Genomic DNA, 13,626 nt, shown 5'->3' with positions numbered 1-13,626 from the left:
AGAAAAAAACAGCGTTTATCTCGTTCGTTTATCACAGAAATTGCAGAAATAGGAGCAAATTTAGTAGATGATTACAGTTTTTATGGCTTTATAATCGCGGGTATTTAAATTAATTCCGTACCGCTGCCCTTACGGGAATTTAAATGCCCGTAGGATAAAGGTTAAATTATGGTGTTTGTATAAATTAGTGTTGATATTCACTTATTGCAAATACAATTACAATGAGTAATAGATGTTTACTACATAATATAATTACAGAAATTGATGAACTCTGTAATTCTGAATGTAATATTTAAATTATGGTGTTTGTATAAATTAGTGTTGATATTCACTTATTGAAAATACCTGCTGTAGAAAAGCTAAACGCACAGCAAGATATAGAACTTGAATTATTTTTCCGTTTATTTCATGGAGTATACGAGGGGGGACCCAAAAATAACCGGAAACGACCTGTTGTGCGCGCATGCTTTGTAGTTACGAGTTGTGCTGCTAGGTGGTGTTAGCTGGGGGTCTCCCGCGACTGTTAGTGAGCTGGCGTCAGTCTGAGTTAAGTGGTTTGTCTGTTGTGCTCTGTTGTGTGCGTTCCTGTTTCAACCCTTTGGCGATTAGTGAGATGGCTGACCAGAAGGAACAAAGAGTGTGCGTGAAATTGATGAAGATCGTCGAAAGACCATTGACCAACTTTCTGAGGAAACGAACATCTCATGGAGCACGGTCCAGCGAATTTTAACCGAAGGTTTGCACATGAGACGGGTGTCTGCAAAATTTGTTCCTCGCTTGCTCGGAGATGACCAAAGAGAAAACCGCGTGAATGTTTGCCGCGACTTGAAGAGTGAAGTGCAGTTTTCCCTAACAGAAAGCAAAATTTCACGCACACTCTTTGTTCCTTCTGGTCGGCCATCTCACTAATCGCCAAAGGGTTGAAACAGGAACGCACACAACAGAGCACCACAGACAAACCACTTAACTCAGACTGATGCCAGCTCACTAACAGTCGCGGGAGACCCCCAGCTAACACCACCTAGCAGCACAACTCGTAACTACAAAGCATGCGCGCAACATGTCGTTTCCGGTTATTTTTGGGTCCCCCTTCGTATACCTTGTGAAAAATATTTCAAGTAAAGATTGAATATCTTAATGAGATCTGTATTTCATATTGTCTGTTATATGAACCAAAAGTTAATTTGTGTGGAAAAGTGTGGACCACAATACAGATGCCACTGAACTCATCAAGAAATATCAAAGATGAATTGTGGCGGGGCAGACAGACATGATCTTCCCGCTGTGCATTCATTTTTGTTCTTTAGTCCCAGAATGCACAAATAAAGTTATCCTACACTTGGCAATAGGGGAACCCTTTGTGTGCTATAATGGCATCATACCTGTTTCGCCTTTCTCATTATAACCCCATGGAGAAGCCAGTAGTTGCATAGATTGTCACTGGATAATTCCATGCTGTAGAAGGGAATATATTTTGCCATTATGGTGTTTGTGCAACAGAAATATTTAATGTACAGATAAATCTGTGTATTATGAAGATAAGGACTTGTGGGAACTGCCCACATTCAAGCAAGTGTGACAACGCAAGCATCATTGCTTAGCAACAACGAGTAAACAACGGTTGCTAGGCAAAAGCGAGTAAACAGCGGTTGCTAGGGAACTTGTACACACGGTATCTGGCAACAGCAGTACCTAGTACGTAACCGTGTATATGTCCGACTCCAGGCTACATAAGGAAACGGTTACGTACTAGGTACTGCTGTTGCCAGATACCGTGTTTACAAGTTCCCTAGCAACCGCTGTTTACTCGCTTTTGCCTAGCAACCGTTGTTTACTCATTGTTGCTAAGCAATGACGCTTGCGTTGTCACACTTGCTTGAATGTGGGCAGTTCCCACATCCTCATTAGAATTACAACAGTGAGAATGGGGTTGCTGCATTTGCTCTTAAGAAACTGTAATGAAGAACAGTAATAGCTACCAGCAAGACAAGAAATTATCTCACTTTTATGGAATCTGAATGTTCTTTGGTCTTCATCCTGAATCAGATCAATCTGATCCACACTATAATAAATATCGCACTACTTTCCCATCTGTGCCTTGTTTCGCTTACACCCATGTTCAGATTATTCAAGTTTGGCACTCTGGCATTTGACATATCCCTATTTTTCTTGCAAGCTGCTTAACAAGTCATGTTGTTAAACCTTTATCGTTAATTTCAGTAATGTTTCTCATAAAAGAATTGAATATATATATTATTTATAGGTGTGGAAGAGGCAGATTTGGTTTTATTGGTTGGATCAAACCCAAGATTTGAAGCTCCACTTTTGAACTCTCGAATTCGCAAGTCGTATCTTCACAATGATTTAGAAATTGCTGTTGTTGGACCCAAAGTGAATCTCACATATGACTATGAAGTGAGTAATTAAGTTAATGTTTCCATGTTCACATGCTTAACAATTTGCCAGATGGAAGCAGAATCCCAGAACAGATATGAACTTCAAGTAGAACTACATTCCCATACCGCCTCATACACTGTTGTACTGGATACACAAGATATTAGTGTGTAGTAGTGGCCATGTAATGTGGTTCTTCAGGTCTACTGAAAGCATACAATGTTGCTGCATTATAGTTTGTATTTTGCAGTACTGACTGATGTATAAAGTGTGAAGTAATATCAGAGTTGTATTTAATACCCTGTGCCCCTTGAATAGGTCATAAACCTCAGTTTTTAAAAATAAAAATATGTGAACTTATTGAAATGTACAGGGTTATTCAAAAAGAATGAACCGATTTTATTACCCAATATTTTATTAAAGGAAAGTAATACAAAATTCCAGCCAAGTCACAAGTATTCTACTCACAATCAACTTTCATTTCCTGTCTTACAAGTGTTCAATGTGGCCACCACCTGCAGCACGGGCAACATCAGTGCGATAAGAGAATTCCTCCCAGGTGCATATCAGCATATCACGATGCACTGAGTTAATCGCTGTTGTTATTCAATGTTTAAGGTCATTGAGGTTAGTGGGTAGCGCTGGAACGTAAACGTGATCTTTTACATATCCCCACAAGAAGAAATCACACACAGTGAGGTCTGGGGATCTCGCAGGCCAAGCACAAAGAGCACGGTCTTGGGCCTCCTTCTGACCAATCCATCGCTGGGGCACTTTTTCATTTATAAAAGCTCGGACCATCAGGTGCCACTGGGGCAGTGCTCCATCTTGTTGAAAAATGAAGTCATGCGAATCTGCTTGCAGTGAAGTGAAGAGCCAGTTTTGGAGCATATCGAGATAGGTTTGTCCTGTAACTGTGTTTCCTTCAAAGAAAAAGGGACCATAAACCTTGTCCTGAGACACAACACAGAAGACATTCACCTTAGGAGAATCTCTTTCATGCTCAACTGTTTCATGTGGGTGCTCTGTTCCCCAAATACACACATTGTGACGATTGACTGTGCTGCTCAAGTGAAAAGTCACTTCATCACTAAAAATAAACATGAAATGAAGGTTTCGTCTTCCATCATCTCCAGCATCGAATTGCAAAATTCCATCCGCTTCCTTTTGTCATCATTGTTAAGTGCCTGAACGAGCTGCGTTCTGTATGGTTTCAAATGTAGACGTACTGTTAGTACACACCAGACAGTGGATTGAGGGATAGCAAGCTCACGGCTAGCTCGATTTGTTGATTTCCGCGGGCTCCTCTCAAATGCAGCATGGATTCTCGCCACTTGTTCCTTCGAGACTCTTGGTCGTCCTGGACTTTTTCCTATACACAGACACCCACTCTCTTGAAACTGTTGAAACTACCGTCGAATGTTCTTAGGACAGGGCGATTTAATGCTGAATCGCCTTCAAAAAGCGCGCTGCACCGTGACATCCGAATTTGTTTTCGCGAACTCAAGAATGCAGAACGCCTTTTGGTGAGGACTCGCCATTCCAAGGGTAAATGAACAACTGAATGTTGCCGGAAGAACAACACAACTTCAGCGCCCCTGTGGCAGCCATTCACAACTTAGATAACTCCTCTTTCAAACGGTCTCTGACTCATTCCATGACGATGCTTGAGAACTGAAGCAATGCGTCATGAAATCGGTTCATTCTTTTTGAATAACCCTGTATAATTCAAATTTGATTGTGTGTAATATGTATTGCCTCAAAATTTGAATGTGATATTCTTCGAGTATTTCTTTTAGAACCTGATATATTGTAGCATCAGATGTGATGTCACAGGAAGACACTACCTTCCCTCCACTTCAATACAAGGAAATTATTTCTTGCAAAAATAAAATCCACCATTGATACTATAAACCCAATTAGCATCTTCCACTTATTCACAAAACTTCTCTCCTTCATATATATCATATTTTCTACAAGCTGTGAGATATACTTTTCATTCTATCTCATGAATTATTCTCAGTTCTTCACTAGCCACTGAATAGCATAAATGTATGCAGTTGATCCTTATATTTAACTGAACACGTGCACTGCATCACAGATTAACATCCACGTCTACACTGTAAACTGGACCTTCGTGTGGGAATGCAAAATGAGCAGGAAACCAGAATAAGTAGTGTTGCCAGCATCATAACAGTTAAGAAAATTACTGTGTTTTGAGATGTGACACTATGTAGTCTGATAGGTAGATACAAATGTTTCAGGGGAACATGCTGTTTCCATCTATATTGTACCATAAACTTTGGTAACTGCCTACCAGAATACACACAGTTGTGTCCCAGAAGACAGTAATCTTCATAGTTGTAAGAACGTCAAATTGTACATCATATTGAATAAGTAGTGCACCATTGCCAGTCCCATCACAAATAAACACCCAAATTTCTATAAAAAAAGAAAGTGCATACTGTTTGGAGAATACTGTAATATGGGTTCATTATACCAACTGATTACAGTATGTAATCCTGCATTCGTTACCAATGAAGGCTGGGAAATCTGCCATGAACTAACAGTCCTGACATAGTATTATTATCTCTGACTAGGGTTCTATTTCAGTTTGTTAAACACTATGTACTTTGTTGTGTCTCTCTCACTGTTGCATATTTTCTCATCTGTGAATAATTCAAAGTAACAAGTTTTTTCGTTGATTTCTAGCACCTTGGTGACAGCACTAGCATACTAGAACAGTTGGCTAAAGGTACTCATACTTTTTCGAAAAAATGGACTGCTGCAAAACGTCCTATGCTAGTGTTGGGATCTGATCAATTGCAGAGACCAGATGGAGCAGCCATCTTATCTTTGGTTCAGAAAATTGCTGCTTCTAAAGCTGGGGTAAGTTGTATTAGATCTTGATAAGTAAACTCCATTGCTACATACTGTCTCTCAAATAAGAGGGACTAACTTGTTTTTGTTTCACATATTATTAAGTGGTTTGTTGTGCTACTTGGTTCTGTTATAGAGTGATGGGTGGAAAGTATTGAATATTCTTCATCGGGTAGCATCGCAAGTAGCTGCGCTGGATCTGGGTTATAAGTTGGGAGTTGCTGACATAAGAAACTCCCCACCTAAAGTGTTGTATCTGCTGGGTGCTGATGAAGGAACCATTACACGAGCTGACCTGCCCAAAGATGCCTTTATTATATACCAAGGTATTCCTGGATATCATGTGTGTACATATGTTATTCCCTTTGTTTTAGACATGATTGTATGTTGCATTTGACACTGGAATGGTGCCTTAATTAGAATGGATATTTAGTGCAAGGAGGCACGTAAGTCTCACCATACACGTAGAAGGAGGTATGAAATTATTACTATTTGTTGCAATCATGAAACTGTGTAATAGGCTTAGAGCAGATAAAGCAGTTTCAGTGTAATGAAATGTGTGCCCTTGGTGAAACAAGCCAGTTTCAGAGTACTACATGTACACGCTTACAGATGTGATTGGGTTCGCTAAAAAATAAGTGGTTTCACTCACTTCACCTCATTAGATCCAAAATATTTTATTGGCCACTATATTTCCAGTTTTTCTGAAGTTTCTTTAGGGACTTAATGAGCAAGGTGATTGGCTGTGGGCAGGATAACTGGTTGAATTCTTGACAGAAGCAGAGGTTTTCTTCATCAAGTGCAGACCAACTCTTGAACATCTTCATGTATGGGCTTAGTCCCTGGGATAAAGTTGCCAGAATATGAAGCCCGTCTTTGTCTTATGGCAAGGTCTAAAATGCGTGGGTCTTTGCTCTCACATTCCTGTGTGACTGCATTGTGGACGCTTAGACGTAGGAAACTATATATTTTCAACCTGCTCCCCTTATTTTGAAAAAAATAAAATGAGGCTTATGAAATCATGTTGCTGTCTGTATATCCTCCCAAAATTGTTTAGGATTGAGGATTATGAGATCACTTTGCTGTCTGTGATCCCCCATAATTTTTTTTTCTATGCTGTCCATATTGTATCAAAAGAAAGTAGGCAATTAGGTTTTCCAAATTCTTGTTTACCTTTACCTTTTACTTTATGTTCGTTCTGAACAAGAATACGCCTTTCACAAACATTCAAAACAGAACAGATAAAATTCTACAATTTTACTTTATATATCTTATTTTTAGTGGTTTGAAAGCCTGGTAACAGTTTTTTTAACTGAATCAGTCAAAACCATTTCTATGTACTAGGACATCATGGTGACACTGGAGCTTCAATAGCAGATGCTGTGCTCCCAGGAGCAGCATATACTGAGAAGCAGGCCTCATATGTGAACACAGAAGGGAGGGCCCAGCAGACACTGGTGGCAGTCACACCCCCAGGACTTGCCAGAGAAGACTGGAAAATAATCAGAGCACTTTCAGAGGTATACATATCATTCCTGATAACTGACTGCATTTCAGCTTAGGCTAATTCTTCTTTATATCTGAGTAAGAATTGTATTAATCTTTACTCACTACGTTACAACCCGGCTATGAAATGACCTTGGATGTGAGATTAACCCCTTCTCCAGTGACAGATTTATGGAATATGTAATTTTATTACTTACTCAGATGGAGTTCTTGGGTATAGTTCTGCTTCACAAACTAAGCTCTCTTTTACTGTTTGCTGTCATTGCAGCGGGCAGGACTTTTTGGAGTATCCCTTCAACATTCACATCAGTGTGCCATTCCTTGCCAAGCTCAGTCAGATTCATGCATCTTCTGTCATTGTCCCGGCTCTGGCAACTATGTGGGATATTTGTGTAGGGGCAAAATGATTTGTCTTTGTGATTGGGGTTGGCTGTTTGGAGTTGAAGGTAGACCGAGGTAGAGCTATTGAGATCTCAGATCCACAGTATAGTTGAGAAGGTGAGGTTTTATGGGGAGATAAATTTGAAGCATTTGAACTGAAGCTGGGGCAGGGCAACTGCTTCCTTTGTAATAACATTTTCACTGCTGTTAGAAAGATTACAACAAATTTTAGTAAATGGACACATGCAATACTCATATCACAACAATGATTCTATCTTTGATCAGTAGCATATGCATAAAATTAATTATGCACAGAGCAGTTAACCTAATGAGTTCTTAGCAATTCATAACTGCTAGAGACTTTACATTTACGTGAGGCAGTTGCCCTCACAATAATATCCCATGAATTTTACATCCACATAAGACAGCTGCTTTAACCAGGTGACTTGAACTTCACATTTTTATTCTGCACCTGCTGCTGTAAGAGTAACCAAGAGTTACTTTACACTTTCATCTTGTCCTTGTAGACACTTAAAATTGAAAATTCTGAGTAATTTTGACAATGTTTCCCACTGGACTTTGGGTCCCATAACATTGTATAAGATTAAGTTTAATTGACGTGATTTCAGTCAGCTCAGCGATTGGCTAACCTTCCACATGAGAATTTCATGCCTACTGGGGTGACTGATGCCAGATTAAAATGTAGGATTACAGAGCACTAATCCACCAGTGGTCCATAGTTTCATAGAACTTAAAATTATACCAACAGTTTATATTCTCTGTATATCTGACAATGAAAGTTTTACAATATTATTCCTTTGTGAAGAACTACACCTCTATAAATGGAAGTGTTAAGATTGTGAAGGTATGGCTGGAAACTCGATATTGTTTCCATAATACCCTCTGCCGGTTGACTCCCCCTGTTTGGAGCAATTTAACACTTCGAAAATAGGACGCCATGTATGGTTGATGTGATTAAGGACACTAAATGTTTTGTTGTAGCATATTTTAGGTGTGTAGATTGTCTCTGGTGAAACTTTCCCAAGGTAAATGACGTTTGGCAACTGTGGCAGACTTTGGCCCATCTATAGATTCATTATGTCAGAATACTTTCAAAGTCAGTGTTCTACTTCAGGGATAATTTTCTTTCTGATTGGATAGAAAAAGAGATTATGGAAATATGGAACTGTATCTGTTGGATGTTTCCATTATGAAATGTATGTCAAAGGCAAAGCCACTAACTACACTCTACACCTCAAAATATATAAACCAGATATGTTATATGTTCGTATGGGGTTAGGTAGTGTAGTTGGTTGAGGCACTGTGCTACAAGCCAAAATGTTGCAGGATCAATTCCTGATGAGGTCATTGGATTTCTTCAATTTATCTAATCCTTCCAGCCACGATGTGGCCCTGGAGTTGACTCAGCCTTTTAACCTTTAAGAGCCTAGCAACACCGTATGGAGACCTTTAAAGTGTAGGCAAGTGGCCATGCAACATTGTATGGGTACGCGCAGTCCACGCATGCACACAGTGTTTTAAAATCTAATTTTAAGATAGAAATTCTGGTTCTACTTACATTATTTTTGGGCACCCGCTTTATAAGTAGACTGTCTTCCCTCGTGCATCATCTAACTGAATGTTGCATGTAACTGAATGCAGAGTCTGACGTCGCAATTCATGCATTTTGTCTGGATGTAACTCCGTTTCCCACGCAAAGAGCGCACACGATACCTCAGTCTCGTATTAGAGGAAGTCGACCTGTGATGTCGAGTGGCCTCCTCTAATCATAAGCTTATAAAACATCGCAATTTCAACTATCCGCCATGGCCTCATTTCGCATGGAAGAAGCTGAAATTGAGAGGGCGCTGATAAATGACACCGATTCAGACTGCGGTACAAACAACTCTGAAAGTGGCGAGGAAGCAAGGGGGAAATGGGGGGCTATTCCGAGAACAATACTTCTATGTGGCTAGTCCGAGATATACACAGAGTTTCTGAAGGACAAAGTACAATAAGACTTTGACCACACTCATGCATACAGAAAGGTTCCGCCGTGACTGGAGAATGTGCAATACAAACATAAACTTCCACCCCTTTTGCCAGATAAGACATAGAAAGACGCATATTTGTGGACAGACGCTCGAAATTGGGAAAAATTTTTTTTGGAATCAGTGTAACAATTTTTACATATTTTAAAATCTATAAATTACAGTATCTGATTCTATATTCTTTCTAGATAAAAGCAGCATTTATTTCGTTCGTTTATCACAAAATTGTAGAAATCACAGCATTTTCAGTAACATGCTTACAATTTTTAATACTCTACAATGGCGGGAATTTAAATTAACTCCGGCCTGCTGCCATTACCGGAATTTAAATGGCCCATCTCTTAAAGGTTAACAGAAATATGTACCAGGAATCTTCCTGAGGGTAAAGGGTGGCTGGCACATAAGGCTGATAGCCTCACTGCCATCTTTGAGCTGATTGTCTAGAATATGTGGGAACCCCAATGTCTCAAAACCCTATGGGCCTCCACAGCGTGTTACTATTACCTTTTTATTGGGTTAACTAATGAAAACCTTACAATTAATGCTTAGAAAATATATCAGTACTGTATGCTTATGAGAGCCAGGATATCTGAATCAGCATAGAAACTAGGCTGCAGGTTTGATGATCAAGGAATGACATACAGTTCACTTGCTGGCAGGGGCAAGAATTTCTCTCCTCCCCATTCTCTACATGCACTCTGGAGCTCAAGCAGCCTCCTGGCAACGAGTATTGGGTCCTCTTTGCCAGTGCATAAAGCTGACCACTCACCTTCATCTGGGGCCAAAGTTAGTGTATGGAGTTAAACCTCCTTTCTCCATGTCTTCACTATATTGTACTTAATTAAGCACAGGGATAACTCTATTTATTTCTTGCTCTATGGTTCTGTGTGTTTCTAGATACACCCCACTGTTAATATCTGTTCTTAAAATCATGGAATTGGGTTGATATTATCACATGATGGAGTGACTGTAGATTGGGTTTAATTGGTAATTTGAATTATTGAACTCTTACAGATCCATGACTACAAATAATTTTAACCATTTCACCAATTCTCACGCTTGGGCACACACTTGAGTCTTTTCAGCGTGCTGTGTCTTCATCAGTCTTCTGGTAACAGCTTCCAATGGTGGATGTTCCTCTTCCTGTGGTTTCCCAAACTGTTCGAGCCTCAGCTACAGCAACTCTCGACTTACTAATTAACTGAATCTAGACTTATCCTGCTTATAACATCTTGGCACAGACTGTGTAGAAAACACCGCTTCCCATTTTTATTGTATCCATTTGTTGCTGTGGAAACATGCTTGTTACTCAGTAACGGCTCTCTCTGCTGGCTTCAGAGTTCTTGCCTTGAGCAAATATACCACACTGCTCCCTCCTTAAGGCTATTCATCCCAACTAGCCTAGAGGCATATGACATTAATTCTTTTCCAAGGGTTCCATTTGTGGCAGCTGGGTTTGGTCTCGCCTTCATTCCCTGTGGCTCAGTTTACCTTCATTACCTGTTTTTTTTTCCCCCCCACAGATTATAGGACACAAGTTGCCATATGACTCATTGCATGAGATAAGACATCGCTTAGAAGAGGTTTCTCCCAATCTTACACGTTATGGAGAGGTCGAAGAAGCAAATTACTTCAAACAAGCTACAGATCTGTCTCAAGTAGGTACCACATGCTTAACATCATCTGAAACATAGTTACATTAGTTTTGTTCTGTTAGGAAATTAATGAAGAAAGTAATAAGATACGTATGGTACTTCAAAACAGTGCCACATATCTGTAATGAATTTGTCCTGTCCTAAACTTCTGCATAGATTTACTGCATTTAACAGAAATGAGTACCAGGAATTAAATAAATAATTTTCCTGTGGAGTAAAGCATGGCTGGCGCGTAAGGCTGACAACCTTAGAGCCATCTTTGAGCCGACTGTCTAGATAATGTGGGACCCTCAATGTCTCACAACCCTATAGGCCTTCACGGCCTGGCACAGGGATAGCTTTACTTTTTTTCTCTCTCTTCCCCCCCCCCCTTCCACATAAATTGGGGGTTATATCAAACTGATAGGATTCAGAATTGAATTCACATGTTATCTTATTGCGGACCCTTCAGTGTGAGATTTTAGTGAGATCCATTCAGTAGTTCCTTTAGGTGAAAAATGACAGACGGAGGGATGTGGCTTTAATTTTGCCCTTTGTGCAAAGAATACATAAAACCTGAAAATCGTCATTTTTTGCATTGATAGTATAATTCATAAAATTTGTAGATTCATGTGGAATTGGGTGTTATATTGTTTGCTATTATGTTACAGAATGTGACTCAACAGCTGTCTCAAAGCCCTCTCAGTGTAAAGCAAAAGGAACTGGAGGATTTCTTCATGACAGACACCATCAGTCGTGCATCACCCACTATGGCAAAGTGTATTCAAGCAGCTCTTAAACAAAAACAGTCCAAGTATTAGATTCACAATTTAGGTTAAATGGAATTAAGTCTTGTCACATTGCTTTTAAAGCTTCAAGTACGTAGAGCACAGATTCTATACTTAGGCAAAATAAAGGCCTTCTTTTATAGAACAGATTATAACTATCAATGCAAGGTTATTTAACCCTGTATTGAATTATAACCAAAATTTGAAGTGTAAATAGTTGATTAATTTATTTAATTTATGGCTCCTTTATTTTGCTGAGATAACAGTTGGCTTGTTGAGAATATCGTTATGTTTACTTACAAGTTAACTTATTAGGTTTCATTTAATGCCAGACTATGTACTCTTCATTTTGGTAAATGTTCGACACAGGGTTCTGGTTGTTCTAAAGCTCTAAATTTATCAGGAATTTTCTTATATTACTTTTCACAAACAGAATATGGCTACAGGTTCCAGAAACATATTACAATCTTTCAGTATTGAGATTTAAATTTAATAGTTAGCCATTTATCAGCTGTTTTCTTCAGCAGATAAATATACTTACAAGAGAAGTAAATGAAACACAGAACACATGATATATGCAGTTAAACTGCAGAAATCATATTACATACTAGATGAGTCTGGTGTAAGGTTTGTGAGTCACATAATGTGTGTGCGTGTGTATGCGTACATGAACATGCATTTGTACATTTCATGCTCTGTATATAGCTGCTGTACCATCTATATAAGAAGTAAAAATTATGAGATTGGTAATTAATGTGATCAAAGCTGAAGTTCAAGAATTTTGGTGTACCAAACATGTTGGACTAGATGCTGAGGTATAAACAGGAACCTCTTCCAGTTGTAAGCCTGAAGAGAAGGCTCTTAGAGAGGTGAACATGAAGATTATATATAGTCTTCTGTGGCAAGACACCATGTATTCTGGTAGATGAACGTTTCAGAGGAACATGGTGCCTCTGTTATTGGTAACAATCTACCTGCCTACATAGCCTCACATTCCAGAAGACTGTAATCTTCAAGAGAAAAATAGTTTTGAGATTGACGTGTGTAGAAGGATAATATTAAAATAAATGAGAAACACAGGATATGAAAATGTGAACTGGATTAAACTGGCTTAAATTAAGGTCCTTTAACCTTTATCCTACGGCCCTTTAAATTCCAGTTGTGGCAGCCATACGGAATTCTTTAAAGGGCCGCTCTTAGAAATCCGTAAAAGCTGTAGTCACTTACTAAATTTGCTCCTATTTCTGCAATTTCTGTGATAAACAAACGAAATAAACGCTGTTTTTTTCTCGAAAGAATATAGAATCAGATATTGTAATTTACAGATTGTATAAAACATGTTAAGATTTTTGCACTGGCTCCAAATAAGAAATTCCACATTTTTGTTAATTTTTCTAGAAGAATTCATAGGTTCTCGGAACGGTTGAATGCATGACCACTTGTGCAACTCGGCAACACTGCTCAAGCTGTGTCTGAAGAAGTTATCATAGTCTAAGTGACGTCCTCGCATTGGAACGCGGAGACTGGCCGAGTTATATAAACTCAGATTGTTACATCGCTCTCAGCTATACAATATGTTTACTGTTCTTACACAGTTCAAAGCTAGCTTTGTTTAAAATTGCGTGCCCATATCAACAGAGAGATAATAGACCTTCTTTCCTGGAAGTTTTCATTCGGAGAATTTCAAACTTTGATCGTCGTGTCGTGTGGAATGTTCTAGCATATTTCAAGCCATCAGCGACTAGGTACAGATTGCTGTACCGACAATTCTGAGAGTGATGTTGAAGGTAGCGAATCAGAAAGTTATTTCGAACGAGACCCATCATTTACTCGGCAACCTGGGGACCACCAGACCAGCGTGGCACGAGGAGTGTGAATAATCATTCAGGTGGAGCTGTGGGCAAACTGTGGCAAACAGTTATAGCATCTGTCGTCGAACCTGGAAATGGACAAATAAGCTATTTTTCCATCTCCTTGATCTGTTACATTCTG

General features: G+C 39.2%; 1 protein-coding gene across 6 annotated transcripts in view; it reads left to right on the top strand.

Annotated features, from left to right (window-relative positions):
- Positions 1-12,730, top strand: part of LOC111863180 (NADH-ubiquinone oxidoreductase 75 kDa subunit, mitochondrial) — a 39,189-nt gene extending 26,459 nt beyond the window's left edge. For all 6 annotated transcript variants that reach the window (XM_023849241.1, XM_023849243.1, XM_023849247.2 and 3 more), the window contains exons 9-14: positions 2,264-2,415; positions 5,107-5,283; positions 5,411-5,600; positions 6,619-6,794; positions 10,736-10,870; positions 11,518-12,730. In XM_023849241.1, coding sequence (XP_023705009.1) covers positions 2,264-2,415; positions 5,107-5,283; positions 5,411-5,600; positions 6,619-6,794; positions 10,736-10,870; positions 11,518-11,667 — 980 coding nt within the window. In that variant the 3' untranslated portion in view covers positions 11,668-12,730. The remainder of the gene's footprint in view (positions 1-2,263; positions 2,416-5,106; positions 5,284-5,410; positions 5,601-6,618; positions 6,795-10,735; positions 10,871-11,517) is intronic.
- The last annotated feature ends 896 nt before the right edge of the window (positions 12,731-13,626 follow it).

The sequence above is a fragment of the Cryptotermes secundus genome, unplaced genomic scaffold (assembly GCF_002891405.2).
Source record: "Cryptotermes secundus unplaced genomic scaffold, Csec_1.0 scaffold339, whole genome shotgun sequence".
In the NCBI taxonomy this organism is placed as follows: domain Eukaryota; kingdom Metazoa; phylum Arthropoda; class Insecta; order Blattodea; family Kalotermitidae; genus Cryptotermes; species Cryptotermes secundus.
This window is presented reverse-complemented; position numbering and strand designations above follow the sequence as displayed.